Source organism: Coregonus clupeaformis, chromosome 12 (assembly GCF_020615455.1).
Source record: "Coregonus clupeaformis isolate EN_2021a chromosome 12, ASM2061545v1, whole genome shotgun sequence".
Lineage (NCBI taxonomy): Eukaryota > Metazoa > Chordata > Actinopteri > Salmoniformes > Salmonidae > Coregonus > Coregonus clupeaformis.
The window spans coordinates 47,747,934-47,763,555 of NC_059203.1; the positions used below are offsets into that span (position 1 = coordinate 47,747,934).

Sequence of the window (15,622 nt, forward strand, 5' to 3'; positions counted from 1 at the left end):
GTTTGAATGCAGTTCACTTTAAACCACCTCCAAACGAATGTATCTAAAGTGCGCCAGTTCTAGTGCGTTTATACGTTTTATGGAGAAAGGGTTCGAAATAGGTGTCTCCATAATGACCATCTAAATATCCTACGTTGAAATGGTAAAAAGTTGCGCTGCTGCTCTGTCTCCTCTCACTAATGTGACTCGGCTGCCTGCTGCAGCGCTATTTCAACCAGTGCTCTCAACACACACACACCCCTCCAACCCTCCCCATCAGTAGCCCAATTCCAGGAATATCGTGGACATGGTATCCCTGACCATAAGCCTTAAACAGGTGTGAAAACCAGGAAACGAGAAAAAGACAAATAGAGAGAATGGGGTCTTTTTGTAGGTACTAACTCCGCCATGGTTCATTGGAAAATGAATGAGGGTTTTTGATAAACGCCTAAAGTAAGGTCTCCTAGGCCTGTGTTAATTCAGACCTTATTTTATGCATTTATTCCAAACCCCTATTCTTTCCCCATAAATGTATCACATAGGGATGGCTGAACGAACCAGAGATAACTAATTTCCCCCTTTTAGGACTACAAGCTGGCGAGCTCTATAATGAGTAGGCTAGTTATTTATAATGCAAGGTGATTTGTAGGTCCTTCACTCAGTCGGCAATCGCCTGTGTCTGGGAATATTTTTTCATTACAACCTGCACTGTAGGCTGTTGCCCCCTTTTCAACTTCAAACTGCAAACACTCAGCCATCACTTTTTATGTGCAGTTTCAAGTCAACAACCACACTATTTTTTTTCTTGTGAAATTTTCAGAAGAATCTTCCTACAGGAAGAACAATTTAAATGTATTTGCATCCAACCTAATTGTTTGTGTAGGATTCAAATGTAATAGACTGAACAATTGTGCTTTTGGATTAAATGTATGGGCTATTTGGGATGGGGCGCATTCGAGCTGATCACTTTAGTCAAGTTGGTGATCATCGTTGGTCACCACCTTTCAAAGTGTGTTGCATTATGGGGATAAAAATTATCCAATTTGCGCCTAGATATCGACTGCATGAACTTGACAAAAATCATGTGATCAAAGGTCATGAAGTTTTGACTGCAGTTCACCAACTTCATTCTGCAGCCATTGCCTGCATTGTGGGAGGCTCTATTGTCAACTAATCTTTAGGGTATTTTTGTTTGACCCACACGAAGGTGACCTAAGACATGACTCAAACAGGAACCAACTTTGGCGCCATTCATGTATTGTAGCCTATACAGTGTATATATACAAATGAATGAACTATTTAATGCTCTCTCTCACTTAGACACAGATGATTTCAGTTTGTGAGTGTGTGATATGTTTACTTCGACATTATAAAGAAACACTTGTATAAAAAAATGGCAGCAGCGCCGTGTTGGAAAACCACATTAGTGTCCGACTTTCGGCTGTCACAGATGCACCTCCCCCAACTTCATCTCCACTTTCGTCAACAGTCGGTTGCTTGAGCCTCAAACGCGCCCATGGTTTTATGGTGAAGCGCATGTTTTATGCAAACCTCTGGTGTCACGTGACTGCTCTAGGAAGTAGCATATATTTTGACACAAATATTGAACTATGCGGTCATTCATCGAACTCGACTTTTGCGGGAACAGGTACGCTACATTTCCATATAATTTTTAATGTTCAGACTATGTTTGATTTAATAGTTTGAGTGAGAGGGATTTGGTATAGAAACTGACTTTATTGTGATTGTAAATTGTCGGAAAAGCTTTTGTTGGGTAACATTGTATGCATCAACGGCATGCTGTAGCTAAAGTAATACAGCTAGCAGGTGGAACTGTCAGACCTATTGTATGGACATGGATAGTGATGGCCATGCACATTAGCGCACATGGTTTTCAATAGGCCCTTCACGTGACATAATGCAGCGGCATAAGCTACGGTAGAGAGGACACTATTCATGACAAGTGCATCATATTTGAGGGGTCTTTTCTTTGTCCCTTTTTGTTTATCAGACAAAATTGAATAATAGTAGAAAATAGCATCCTTAAGCTGGCTATTATTGCTTATTATTTATTATTCAAGTTCTATCCTATAGTTTGGATGAAGTGGGTAAAGACACTAGACAGAAGGGATTTGTTAAGTCATTTGATAATGTTGTACTGTTTTGGAATTGGGTGAAGGCTTCAAGGCGCAATACATTTTCACAGGATTGGTTATTATGAGTTTCTACAAAGTTACGTATTAAGGCTTAAAATACTGTATAATTTAAGAATGATACATTTGTGAAAAGCCAAATCCATCCTTTCAGATCATCTGGTGGACTGTGTTGCAACTCTGTAATGTCCTCAGAGTCAACAATGTGAGCACTGTTATTCATCAGGCTGCTCGGGGCTACCTAGTTCGTCAGCACAAAATTATCAATTTAATGATTTGTTAGTGCTGCACTTATGATTTAAGGGTGGTATACAAAATATGTATGTAGCCTATAGTATTAGGCTACTTGTACACCACAGATCTATAACTCCAATTTCTATGTGAATATGGTCGGGTCGCCCAAAACGTCTTAAAGAAGGCTTTGGTTACCCCAAAGTTGAAAGAAAACGTACATTTATGTTCACACTGAATGACCCAGCCTATGATAATCTTTATTTTTTTTAAATGTATTAGGCTACTGTACATTAACATTGTAGGTAGGTCAACATCCTGCAGTCAGAGCTGTGATCTTGGTTGTTTGGGATAGCACAACTCCCAAATCTTGACTCACCATCAGGCATCAGCTAAAAATGTTAATGATTTAATGAGTGTCCATCCATACCAATAGTATGATTCCCAGGATAATTCAGTGGCAATGACCTTTGTTGTTTGCTGTGTAAACTGGATCGATACTAGACTATGATTTCAGATGTTTCGGTAAAGTTACGCAAACCATTTACGGTAGATGCCTCGTCTGTGTATCTTGTTAATGTTGACTTTACTCCTTTGAATGGGTTCAGTCTAGAAACCAGTGTCTCTCCATTGATCTATTGTCTCAAACCTTGAACCCCAAAACATGTAGGCCTAAAAGGTTCAACCGCTTAAATACAATGAAGGTGGAAATGTGTAGAGAACAGGATTGGCCTGTTATCTACTGACAGAGGAGTTGCCTCTCTTTGACACAAAAAAAGAAAGACTTAGATGAACCTATCTTTGACACAGACATGTAGGAGGGTGACGGTGGAGGGGACTGTAGTAGGAAGGTGGTGGTGTCCATATGTTGTAGCTCCTGGTATAGCTCAGAGCTGACCGTTTCCACCCACAAACCAAATATGCCACATTATTAAGAGTAGGCTAGGCTGCCTCCCAGAAATCCTGTTTGCATTGGCAGAAAACCAACCCACGACTGCAATCAATGTGTGTTTTTAAGCCGGTGAATCAGCCATTGTGATTATGGGTTAGTAACAACTGAATACTTAGCAATCCAAACCAGGTCAGTAAATCACCTTTTGAAGTTATTCCTGATCCGTCTTGCTCTGTCTCTCTCCTGTAGGAGCTGATCTGTGTTGGACCAGAGAATGTGGAAAGTGGTGTGGGCAGCACTGCTGCTCCTGGCCACTGTGTGTGCCCAGAGAGGCTATGCCAAGGAGACCAAGGGAGCACCAAAGGTGGGGCATGTGTCAGTGGTCATAGTGGGAGGTACAGGTGACTTGGCTAAGAAGTACCTGTGGCAGGGCTTCTTCCAACTGTACGCTAACCAGGTGAGTAGCGGCTACAGTTTCTCCTTTTATGGAGGAGGCCTGTTGCCCAAGGATAAGGCCACGCCGATCCTGTTTGAGGCGCTAAAGGGAGTGGTCTGTCCTCGGGAGCTGTCTGTGGAGCGCTGTGCCCTGGTGAAGGAGCAGTTTCTGAAGCTGGCTGAGTATTGGCAGCTGAAGACATTAGAGGACTACCAGGCCCTGGGCAAACACCTGACAGAGCAGCTGAAGCAGGAGGGCATAGTGGAGGCAGGCAGGCTGTTCTACCTGTCAGTGCCAGCCTTCGCTTATGCGGACATTGCAGAAAAGATCAACAACAGCTGCAGACCGACCAACGGGGCGTGGTTGAGGGTGGTGCTGGAGAAGCCGTTTGGTCATGATTTCAGTAGTGCCCAACTACTGTCCACTCAACTGGGTACCTCCCTCAAGGATGAGGAGATGTACAGGATCGACCACTATTTAGGGAAGCAGGTGATGTACTAGGGCTCCTTATCAGTCCCCCGTAGACATTCACAGAAAACTTTGCCCTTGAGGCAGATCTTTGTTTTAATTATATTGTTTGCTTTTATACTCAAAAGGTTGTCTCTAAGATTTTGCCATTCAGAAGGGAGAACAGCAAGCATCTGGATCCTATCTGGAACAAGCACCACATTGAGAGAGTGGAGATTGTACTGAAGGAGACCCTGGATGCCAGAGGTACTGTGGTCCCAGAAAACGGACCATTTCACATTTGATGTTCACTTAAGCAAGTGTAGTAACCCCATCTATAAGAATATGTGATGGTGCCAGTAATATCACCTGTCATGAAGTGTTTGATTTACTCTCCTTTTGTCACAGGTCGTATTCCCTTCTATGACCAGTACGGTGTGATCAGAGACGTGATACAGAACCACCTGACTGAGGTCATGACCCTTCTGACCATGGGGCTCCCAGCCAACCTGAGCGACGTGAAGGAGGTCCTCAGGAACAAGCTGAAGATCTTCAGTGCCTTGCAGCACCTGGACAGGAACTGTGCTACCATTGGTCAGTACCAGACCTACAATCTAGAGGTACAGGAAGAACTGAACAAAACAAAGGAGTATTACAGCCTCACCCCCACCTTTGCTGGTAAGTGTTATGAGAACGTTTGTCTGTAGGAGTTTCGCTTTGAGCCTGTGCATGAATAAAAAAAGTTGCCAGTTGTATAACAGAAGGAATTTGTATTATAATATACTAATAACTAGGGGTATCAGAGTTAATCAGTTAACTCAAGTTAACTTTTTTTGTGATTTTAGTGCACAATGCTTTTTAAATTGTGATTAATCACATTGTCTGAAAGCATTCAAAATACACTGAAAACATCCAAAATACATAATCTAAGGTTAAAAACCACAATGCAATGTCAAAACAAGTTGACATTGAGGTTAGAAAAGTGTGTTTTATCAATTTACCTGATTTTGCTAACCGTTACTTTCGGACAAAATCAAGACGTAAATATGTGCTTTTTGTATAAAATAAATCTTAAATTACAGCTCAATTTGAGCAAATTCAGAATTTGAGATTAATCACAGTAAATCCTGCGATTAACTTGATGAAATGATTTTATCGTTTGACAGTCCTAGTAATAACATATGATACATAGATTATTTGTAGTGATGAAACATACTTTTTGTTTTTCTATTTCAGGTATCATGGTGCATGTTGACATAGCCCAGTACGAGAAAATGCCAATCATCCTGACCTCAGGTAAGATGCTGGATGAGCGCTTAGGCTATGCTCGCATTTTGTTCAAGAATGACATCTTCTGTGTCCAGAGCCATGACAGCGTCCACTGCAAGCCTAAGCAGATTGTGTTCTACTTTGGCCATGGCACTCTGCAGTACCCAGCCATTCTCGTGAGTAAGAACCTGTTCAAGCCAGACCTGATGGACACTGAGTGGAAGGAGGTAACAGAACACAAAGATGTCAGTGTATTAGGTATGCCCATCTCTGACTACTATGTGCTGACACCAACGGTGCAGAGAGAGGCTTATACAGAACTCATTTTGCACATCTTCCAAGGCCGGAAGGACAGCTTTATCAGTACTGAGAACCTGCTGGCCTCCTGGGGTTTCTGGACACCTCTCCTGCACGGTCTGGCCAAAACCTCCCCCCGCCTGTACCCCGGGGGAGCGGACAATGGCAACTTGCTGGACTTCAGACTGTTAGGACGGGAGGTGACCTTCGCCAACGAGGCTGTGGTCATGATCACCCAAGGCCACATGGGCGGATCTGGGGCAGAGAGCTTCCAAGTGATGCAGGGGAAGTACCGCAGCGCTGACATGGTGTCTGCCTGGCCCGAGGAGCTCATCGTGCGGCTGGCCGCAGACCTGCAGGCTGCTGCGGAGAATGCAGTAAGGGAGGGCGGCCGCTTCCACCTGGCCCTCTCCGGGGGCTCCAGTCCCCTAGCTCTGTTCCAGAGGCTGGCCCGCCACCACTACTCCTTCCCCTGGAGGGACACCCATGTGTGGATGGTGGACGAGCGATGCGTGCCTCTCACAGAGTTGGACTCCAACTTCCGCACCCTGCACGACCACCTGCTCCAACACGTGAAGATGCCCTATTTCAACATCCACCCCATGCCTGTGCAGATGAACCAGCGGCTGTGTGTGGAGGAGGATAGTGGAGCGCTGCTCTATGAGAGAGACATCACCCAGCTGGTTAACGCCTCCAGCTTCCACTTTGTCCTTCTAGGAGTGGGCTACGACGGCCACACCGCCTCCCTCTTCCCAGGCAGCAAGCTTGACACCCATGGGGACAGTCTGGTAGCCCTCACCGAGAGCCCAGCCAAGCCTCACCAGCGTATGAGCCTCACCCTCAAGGCTATCAACCAGGCCCAGAAAGTAGGTGTGCTGGTGATGGGTAAGAGCAAACATGAGCTGGTCACCCAGCTCAGCCGAGTCAAGGACAACCCAAAAAAGTGGCCCGTCACTGGGATCCGGCCGACCAGTGGCAGGCTAGTATGGTACATAGACTATGATGCTCTTTTAGGATAGCAAACAGCTGCTTTTGGCTCTGTGATACTGTAGCAATGAAATTATGTACATTTAAGTGGAAATGAAGGATTTGCTGTAATTGTACTATTTTGCTGAATTTTGACCAAGAATGTAAAGTAATGATAAGATGATTTCATCTCAGGAAAGCAAAGTGGATATGGAAGTGTGTTATTCACATCATGAATCAAGACTAACTATATTTTATTTTGTTGTAAAAACAGTATATTTTCACATAAAGCTACCCATTCCACACAGAACCTACATAGAATAGGATTGTTAAAAGGAGACTTTAAACTGTGAAAGACCAATCATTTTGGTTAAAATCTAATTCAATCAAATGTGGCCCTATGGTAAATGGATTTGGATCTTTTGCTCCTATGGTCGACATATAATGTAGACTATAGTCATGTATTATTGTATTTGTGCCTCAATGACAAATTAAATAAAAATACATAATGTAATGTACTGTCCAGTAGATTAAATGACATAAAAAGCATAATCTGATCCATTGCTGCTTTTGTTTTAATCTATACTCATGGATAAATATATATATATATATATAATCAAATGTATTATTTGATATCAATGTGAAATGTACAATTTCCACAGCCTTTGACCCTAATGTGTGTATTCTTCCCTATGAGCCAGCCCAGTAGTTCCTAATACTTCCTCTTTTAAAGACATGCTCCGGTACTTTGGCAACAGAACATTTTTATTAAACCTCTCGCTTTGGGCTGTATGTGTCAATGTGTGGTTCATACATGCATAACCTATGAGCAGAATTACTGTCTTAGCCACGAAATCCCTAGTTTGAAAGTGATTGTTTTTCTTGAAGCTATGCGGCGCCATTTTCCCTACATTTCCCTCACGTGGGCCAGCCCCGTAGCAATTTGAGTTCTAGCCAATGAACTTCAGCCCCTCGTATTTGAGTGACGGCTAGCAAGAGGCCTGCCCGGCATTATCCAATGAGGTTGCAGGGTGGGCCCAACTGCTCAGTGGACACAGCAGAGAAAGAGAGAGCGACCAATGGTGTGGTGCACATATGTGATGTTGTATGCAATATTCGGGGACCACTTTTGGCTCGTGAGTGCTACTTTCAGAACTACTGGCTAAAAAGTATACAAAAGTACCAGATAATCTCTTAATGTCAGTGAAATGGTGCTTACAAGAGGTCTTAGATGTTTCACGTTTTATTTGTCACTGCACAAGTACAGTGAAATGCTTAACTAAGTTGTGACCTTCCAAACGAAGTACTTTTTTGATACTGTGAGTCCCCTTGTTTGAGATGTCCTTTACTGGCATTCACACAGATCTGCTCACTGCACAACATTTCATTTCAAAGTGTGTAACTAACTGAGTTCATAAATGTTTTATTTGTGGATTGAATGGGGATAGTTCCTCTTACGTAAAGTGCCTTTTTAGGATATTGAAATAGATTTAAAATGGGTTGATGAAGTTTAGTTAAACCGCTTCACTGCGTTGCCTTAATTCATTATACAGACAGGTGTATGTTAATATATATGTATTAGCTGAAGGTTATTGTGCCTGGAAAAAGGATGTAATTCGGTTTCAATTTGATGTTTGCACATGCAAATGTTAAAGCACTTGATTATTCTGAATGCTGTAAGTGAAAGTGTGGTTTGTTCCTTATCACTTTGGAGTTCAAACAGGCTATGAATAAAGGATTCACAAATGTATTTTATTTTATTTATTTTTACATCTGGGGACCTAACACCATTTCTCTACATACTGTACACAAATGGAATTAATGTAACAGTTAGTCACCATTTTAACACAAGGAAATAAACTACAGCTTTCACAACCCTTTCTGCACATATTATTTATTTTTAACTGTATGATTTCAAACTAAGGAATGTTTAAGCAGTAACGTTGGGTGCTTGAAAAATATATATGCCCCTTTATGATAGTGGTAGCCATTTTAATAGTTCATTTGATATTCAAAACGGAGTAATTTAATTCAAACAAACATATGCACACCAATTGATTTCAAGTGTATCAAATTAAGGAAATGGGAAATGTAAATTCACTACATACTACACTAGTCACCATACTGTGCAACAGTATCGCTTGCTGGTGGTAGCCTGGAAACAGCATCAATTATGGATGGATGGTTCTGTGGCACATATCTAATTGCAACTTGGCGCAGCTGTAGACTGGTTGGACTAGTTAGCCATTGTTCCCTCTCTGGCAAGGCCTGGGTAGCCTATTGGTTGTTACCCAGAGTCCTCCCTTCACCAAGAAGAAGGCTGGGAAGAAACATAAGCAATGGCATCAGTTCTGTAATATGTGCATTATTACTACTGAAGGGAAGATGATGTCTGGATCAGAGAGATTGGAAAATATGTTGTGCTGAAGGCCTACCTGTACTCAGGATACAAGCCAATGATAGAATAAGGGACAAATAATACAGCTCAGGAGTTGTTTTCGCCTGCGAATGCAGAAATATTCAAATGCTTTATGCATAATTTCCTTTGGAGCATTAAAACCTCTTGACCATACCATAATGCCAATAATTGTATTAGTAGTCAAAGATGTCACATCCCTGTGTAAGGCTATTGAACAATTGTGATCATCTCAAATGCTACTTACACACTGTTGTGCAGTCAGAGTCAAGGCGATGGTGCACAGTCCCTGGCCAAAAGATACAAGTCCAAACCCATGGTAGGCTGCCCTGAAGCACTGGGGCACTGGGTCTATCAGTGTGAATGTTACTGCAAAACCTAGTCAGGAGGCAGAATTTCATCCGTCAAACAGGCCAATTACCTGTGTCTCTTACCATTTGTAGATGTGTGATCAGTGGTTTCCAATAACTAAAATGTGTATACATACTTCATAAATACATTTAGATTGTTGCAATGAATGCAATATCCCAATCTGATTAAATTATGAGGAAGATGGGAATGAATAAAGCTGATCTCTACTGCCATCTCTCTTTCATCATAATCAAATCAACTTCTTATGATCTTGGCTAAAATAACATGATCAAACATTGTTTTTGACAAAAGTCAAACAATCGTGAGGAGCACACCCCATTAAAACTATTAGAAATAGCTGCCAAGATATGTTTACAAAACAGGATGTACTCCCTCTATACTATGACTAGATGTTCTATAGCCTACCTGTAGCCATGAAGGACAAGACAATGAAGGCAGTGAGATTGTTCAGAAGAGGCTGCTGGCAGTATCTAGAGGATTTGGGCCTGAAGGATTTAAACTCTCAATCAGAAACCTAACATAGTACTACACATGTAACATGCAGTCAAAATGAATTCAAATGTAAAGATTTTAGTAGCAAAATATTGACATATTGTATAGTTTGCATTTACTTACCTGGTTAGCACATACAATTGAGGGATGAGAACTAGTGCCACAAAGATTGCATTAATTATTTGACTGAAAATAAAACGTTTATAACACTGGAGTTAGATTCATGCTCTTTTAGAATAAGGCACCAATAGAAAACATAAATCAAGGGTTTGTTATCAGTTAGGCTGTTTTGTACACATTATCAGCTAAAAGCTGAATTGCAGTATACAGACAAAAAAAGAAGACAAAATTAGATCAAATATATATAGAGTGAAGTCTTGACAGCTTCAGATGGTGCATTTAATAGTAAAAAATCTAATCATTTTTGACAACACGAAAAGTAATCAATAAAAGTAGAATGCATTCAAATAACTAGTTTTCATTATCATAGACATGCAGTAGAAATTAGACCCAGACCCAATCTATATGGCTCTGTGACTAGACCTTTACATCTCAAAAACTTACAATTTTAACCTTTGATCCCTTGGAAGCCATCTGCTGGTATGATATGCCATGTTTACTAAGGCGTAATGTAGCATTGTCAGCATAGATTTTGAAGAAACTCTGCCAAAGGAGTGAGAGGTGATGGGCTTTGATAACACATCCTTTCCAGTTCTAACTACTGTGAAATGAATCCCCCAGCCTCGCGTTGCATCATACCCTGGGGTGTCCATGCGTGGCCTTCACTGGCCTATAGGGATCAGATTTCCTCACATGAACACTACGTTAAAATGTAAAACCCATCCTAAATGTTATACTTGGACGAGACCGCTGAACAACTGTAGGTCCGCACAGAAAACTGCAAATAATAGGCTACAGTAGGTCTATTTTTATGTGCGCTCTGGGGTTATAAAGTTGTCTTTGATTGCGCGTGCGCTCTAACGACCTTGAATGAAACTGCATATAATTCTAATTTATAGTGACCCTTTACATTGTTGGAAAGAGAGCGACTAAAGAATGCGCACATACGGTTGATGCGTTACAGCCTATTCTATTTGCTGGCGCTTATCTCAAATGTTATTTCGTCATATAATTGTGCAAAAAGTCATGTTCCGCCCTCCACTGGGCTACTCTCTCCACTCTATTGTCCAAAATAGCAACCAACTACGAAAGATAACCCCTGCCCTATATTAACACACCATGGGACAACACATCCCAGAGACTTTAAATCTGCTCATTTAACAACTGCTTTCAACTGAAGTTTTGACAGTGCCACACGAGGATCCACCATGCCTACCGACTACAGTGGCACATGGGACATGACTAGTAATGAAAACTTAGAAGGTTACATGGTTGCGCTTGGTAAGTTCTCTTTTTACTTGGTTATTGCAGCAAACATTTTCTCATGTTTTTAGGCAAGTGACTTTGATTACAATAATATTGCCTATTTCTTGATTAATAATTAGCTGTTGGTAATTATATCATGAATTAACTGTTGGTAATTCATTCATGCATAATGACATTAGGCAGTGTGCAGTTTCATTCAACTGAAATGAATTTTCTTTGATTCATTCACTTTGATTCATTTATTAGATCAATTTTCAAACCCATAACATTTCATAATTCTAATTTCACTTTTCTGTCAATAATTCAAAATACATTTTTAATGTTGCAGATAAGAAAACGTATGTGATTCATATTGTCTGGAACTCTATGATTGCTTTTTTAGGTTGATAGATTATAATTTTTTTAAGGAAGGGGGCACATGGGGGAACCAATGTCAGAGTTACTTCAGATGTCAATACCTTCTATCTTCATCAGTAGTTATGAATTATTAGCCTGGCAGTCTTTTTAGCTAACATTCCACTCTTTGCCACTCATTTGACAAATAACAGAAGTGGCAAAGAGTGGAATGTAATAGCTGAACAGAGATGGCAACCAGGCTAATGAATGATAACTCCATACAGTATGAATGACACCTTCTTTTGAAAGACATTCTGAAGAATTCAAATTTGTAAAAAGCCTTGTCTTTGGAGTTAGGATTCTTACCATCGCTCACCAGTAGCCTACTGAGAATGGATTGGAATGTTCAGTCTCTTTGAATGTATTTGTATCACATGCAGAATTTCTTAACCTACAGGCATTGATTTTGCAACGCGCAAGATTGCAAACATGTTGAAACCTCAGAAAGTGATTGAACAAGACGGTGATTCTTTCACCATCAAGACACTCACTACCTTCAAAAACTACACGGTCTCATTCAAGATTGGGGAAGAGTTTGAGGAGGTGACCAAAGCCATGGATAACAGAAAAGTCCAGGTAAAAACGTGTAATTTTATCATTTATGTCATGATTATCATGATGAATAGAAAAACATTTTATGTTGCTCCTTGTTGCTTATTGAACTGTGGGCTTTATTAGGGCAATATGTAACAGAGCTGTCCATGTGCTTATTTCAAGCCAGCTGCAGCTACTTCCCAGATGTTTGAAAGTTCTGGTCTACACTACACATTATGATAAATGCTCTGTTTTATAACAGACGGTGGTCAACTGGGACCATGATAAACTAGTGTGTGTTCAGAAGGGAGAGAAGAAGAACAGAGGGTGGACGCACTGGATAGAAGGAGATGAACTCTATCTGGTATGTAGCATGTACTCATATCTACCTTTTAACTACATTGGTGACATTGGCAAAGCATTATTAGGCATAACTGTTATGCATTGTTTCTCTCTCTTATAGGAAATCACCTGTGAGGATAAAGTCTGCAAGCAAATTTATAAAAAGAGTGCTTGATCATGCTTTCACCATGAAGTTTGCATAATATTTCTGCAACCTTATATTTGTTAAATATGCTTCAATCATAAATATATCACTAATATGATATGTTAATGGAACACATGCTTTGAGTAGCCAAAGAATTTGAAGAAAGATAGTCAACATTTTAACAACATTAATAGAAATAGCAATGGTAATCATATGCTTGATGTGCATCGAGGATTTGTATGTCCATTGTTATTTTTGAGTGACTTCCATGATTATCTACAATAAATTTGATTTACCAACTACCATGAATAAACCACTGGACCATAATTCTAATTTATTGTATCGTGTTGTAATACCCCAACCCAGCAGGTGGTGCTGTAGGCCTATTGGTTTGATTGAATGACACCATCCAACTTTTCAAGTTTACTGCAATTAGATTTCTCATGAAGATGGTTCCATGTTAACAAGCCCATTACTCTAGAAACTATTGTACATATTGTATCGTTTTCTGTTTTAAATATAATCTGGTGAAGAAGTGTATTCCTCTAGTAAACCTGTGTGGTAGCCGCTATGTATGCTATCCACTAACGTTACTAGCTAGCTGCCTAACATGACTGTGTCAGCAGAAAATGTCAACAACAATGGACGAGAAGGAAAGAACTTCAAGGGATCAAGTTTAGTGCATTGGGCATTGGGGGTCGTCTGTATAACTGGATCATGGACTTCCTGTTCGATCGAGTCATACGGGTGAGGGTGGGGTCAGAATTGTCAATGGGATTTGAAGTGAACAATGGCACTCCTCAGGAAAGTGTGGTTAGTCCGGTGTTGTTCACCCTGATCATATATGACATATTTAAGGAGGTGGGACAGGGAGTGGGTGTGGCCTTGTATGCCAATGATGGGGCTGTATGGAAGAGAGGTGGGAATGTGAAATATGTGATGAGGAAGATGCAAGAAGCTGTGGGAGTTGTGGAAGATTGGCCTTTAACATGGGGGTTTAGGATGTCTGTGGCCAAGTCCTGCTTTATGGTGTATTCTAGGAGGAAGGTTAAAGATGTTAGGCTGCACATATACGGTCAGGATATAGGTAGGGTGTCTGAGTTTAAGTATTTATGTGGTTTGATGAGAGGCTTAAGTGGAAGAGGCATGTTGAGCATATTGAAATTAAGTGTAGGAAGGAGCTGAACCTCATGAGGGCAGTGACAGGATATGATTGGGTGTCGGATAGACAAACACTGTTGCATATGTACCAGCCATTGATCAGGTCATCTTTGGATTATGGGTGCTTTGTATATGGACTGGCAGCCAGAACGGTACTACAGCGCCTGGATAGGATACAGTCAAGGGCCCTGATATTGTGTGTGGGTGCCTTCAGGACGACACCTTGTTGAGGCATTGCAGGTGATTAGTGGGGAACTTCCACTGAGGAGAAGGCGGGACAAACTTGCATTAGCGTAATAGGCGAAGTTGAAAGGGAGTTCAAAGGGACACCCTGCGGTCATGGCAACTGGGGAATGCTGGGAGCGAGGAGTGGGTAAGCAGAGGGCGTACGGGTGGACAATCAGGCAGAAGGTGGTAGAATATGGACTGGAGAGAGAGATAGGGCCGGCAATTGCATTGGGGAACGTTCCTCCGTGGCTGTTTCCGAAACCAAGTGTAGATGTGGACATGATTGAGGGTAGGAGAGAATGGGGTGAGGTCGTGAGACGGTGTGTGGAGAGATATATAGATAATCGGTTTTATTCGTTTTAATAGGATATATACAGATGGTTCAAAATATCCAGTCAGTGGTAGGGTGGGGGCAGGGGTGTATATCCACATTTTTTATGTTAGAGTATATAAGTGGTTAACTGATTATGTGTCAGTGTATGCGGCCAAGTTGATGGCCATGATTCTAAGTTTGAGATGGGTGGAGGAGGTGAAACTACAGAATGTTGATCTGCTCTGATTCGGCTGCAGTGTTGAGTAGTGTGAAGACGGGCAGGTCGGATAGGGGAGACTTGTTTGTGGAGTTGATGGGAGTGGTGTTAAGCTTCCCGCCCATGTGGGTGTGGAGGGTAATGAGAAGGCCGATGTGGTGTGAGTGCTGTGAGGATAGAGCGGGTAGATATTTTGGTCCCGCTGGGCTCCAGGGAAGTCAAGTCCTTAACCCGGGCAAAAGGGCTCGATCTTTGGCAAAGAGAGTGGGATGCTAATACTAAGGGGAGGCAATTTTATCGCATGCACCGGTCAGTAAAGGAAGAAGTGGGGAGTTTGCGATGTAGGGGTGAGGAAGTTGTGTGGAGTATGAAAAATGTATGCAATCACTAACTGAAAGTCGCTCTGGATAAGAGCGTCTGCTAAATGACATAAATGAAAAATGGAGTAGACTACGGTTTGGGCACACAGGTTTGAATGCCACATTGTGGATGATATGGAGAGATGAAACAGGTCTGTGTGATGAGTGTTTAGTGGAGGAAACGTAGCATGTGTTGATATTTTGTGAATTATATGACGTAGATAGGGAGAGATTGTGTGAAAGGTTTAGAGAGGCTGGACAGGGTTGGGGTTTGGGTGGTGCAGTGGGGGGAGGAGAGTGGTGTCTAGGGCTTTATTTCACTTTCTTAGAGGAACACCTGGAAAAAGGAACACCTATGTGAGAATGCTGTTCATTGACTATAGCTCAGCGTTCAACACCATAGTGCCCACAAAGCTCATCACTAAGCTAAGGACCCTGGGACTAAACACCTCCCTCTGCAACTGGATCCTGGACTTCCTGACGGGCCGTCCACAGGTGGTAAGGGTGGACAACAACTAATCTGCCACGCTGATCCTCAACACTTGGGCCCCTAAGGAGTGCGTGCTCAGTCCCCTTCTGTACTCCCTGTTC

General features: G+C 41.8%; 3 protein-coding genes across 4 annotated transcripts; 2 read left to right on the forward strand and 1 right to left on the reverse strand.

Moving 5' to 3' along the window:
- Positions 1–1,503: 1,503 nt before the first annotated feature.
- On the forward strand, positions 1,504–8,420 carry LOC121578400 (GDH/6PGL endoplasmic bifunctional protein-like). The gene is made up of 5 exons (XM_041892762.2): positions 1,504–1,627; positions 3,505–4,180; positions 4,288–4,405; positions 4,547–4,816; positions 5,375–8,420. Exons 2-5 carry the CDS (start codon positions 3,530–3,532, stop codon positions 6,721–6,723), a joined length of 2,388 nt encoding a protein of 795 aa, XP_041748696.1. The 5' UTR covers positions 1,504–1,627; positions 3,505–3,529; the 3' UTR covers positions 6,724–8,420.
- On the reverse strand, positions 8,417–11,029 carry LOC121578401. 2 transcript variants are annotated; one of them, XM_041892763.2, is made up of 6 exons: positions 10,515–11,029; positions 10,074–10,136; positions 9,864–9,943; positions 9,334–9,464; positions 9,106–9,172; positions 8,417–8,990 (listed from the first exon to the last, which is right to left on the reverse strand). In XM_041892763.2, exons 1-6 carry the CDS (start codon positions 10,721–10,723, stop codon positions 8,911–8,913), a joined length of 630 nt encoding a protein of 209 aa, XP_041748697.1. In that variant the 5' UTR covers positions 10,724–11,029; the 3' UTR covers positions 8,417–8,910. The 2 variants fall into 2 exon arrangements, with proteins under 2 accessions (XP_041748697.1, XP_045079836.1); XM_045223901.1 differs by lacking the exon at positions 10,074–10,136.
- A 146-nt stretch (positions 11,030–11,175) lies between these two features.
- On the forward strand, positions 11,176–13,055 carry rbp7b (retinol binding protein 7b, cellular). Its single transcript, XM_041892764.2, has 4 exons — positions 11,176–11,351; positions 12,130–12,308; positions 12,529–12,630; positions 12,730–13,055. The coding sequence occupies exons 1-4, from the start codon at positions 11,279–11,281 to the stop codon at positions 12,781–12,783; spliced, it is 408 nt and encodes a 135-aa protein (XP_041748698.1). The 5' UTR covers positions 11,176–11,278; the 3' UTR covers positions 12,784–13,055.
- Positions 13,056–15,622: the final 2,567 nt, after the last annotated feature.

What these genes read in the sequence shown, in the direction of transcription:
- LOC121578400 (XM_041892762.2), top strand. Translation starts at nt 3,530, where the DNA reads ATGTGGAAAGTGGTGTGGGCAGCACTGCTGCTCCTGGCCACTGTGTGT. An exon ending in ACCACTATTTAGGGAAGCAG is followed by an intron (nt 4,181 to 4,287) that starts GTGATGTACTAG and finishes TATACTCAAAAG; the next exon opens with GTTGTCTCTAAGATTTTGCC. An exon ending in CCTCACCCCCACCTTTGCTG is followed by an intron (nt 4,817 to 5,374) that starts GTAAGTGTTATG and finishes TTTCTATTTCAG; the next exon opens with GTATCATGGTGCATGTTGAC.
- rbp7b (XM_041892764.2), top strand. Translation starts at nt 11,279, where the DNA reads ATGCCTACCGACTACAGTGGCACATGGGACATGACTAGTAATGAAAAC. An exon ending in TGGATAACAGAAAAGTCCAG is followed by an intron (nt 12,309 to 12,528) that starts GTAAAAACGTGT and finishes GTTTTATAACAG; the next exon opens with ACGGTGGTCAACTGGGACCA. An exon ending in AAGGAGATGAACTCTATCTG is followed by an intron (nt 12,631 to 12,729) that starts GTATGTAGCATG and finishes TCTCTCTTATAG; the next exon opens with GAAATCACCTGTGAGGATAA.
- LOC121578401 (XM_041892763.2), bottom strand. Translation starts at nt 10,723, where the DNA reads ATGGACACCCCAGGGTATGATGCAACGCGAGGCTGGGGGATTCATTTC. An exon ending in CTTGTCCTTCATGGCTACAG is followed by an intron (nt 9,465 to 9,863) that starts GTAGGCTATAGA and finishes CCTCCTGACTAG; the next exon opens with GTTTTGCAGTAACATTCACA. An exon ending in GGCTTGTATCCTGAGTACAG is followed by an intron (nt 8,991 to 9,105) that starts GTAGGCCTTCAG and finishes GTTTCTTCCCAG; the next exon opens with CCTTCTTCTTGGTGAAGGGA.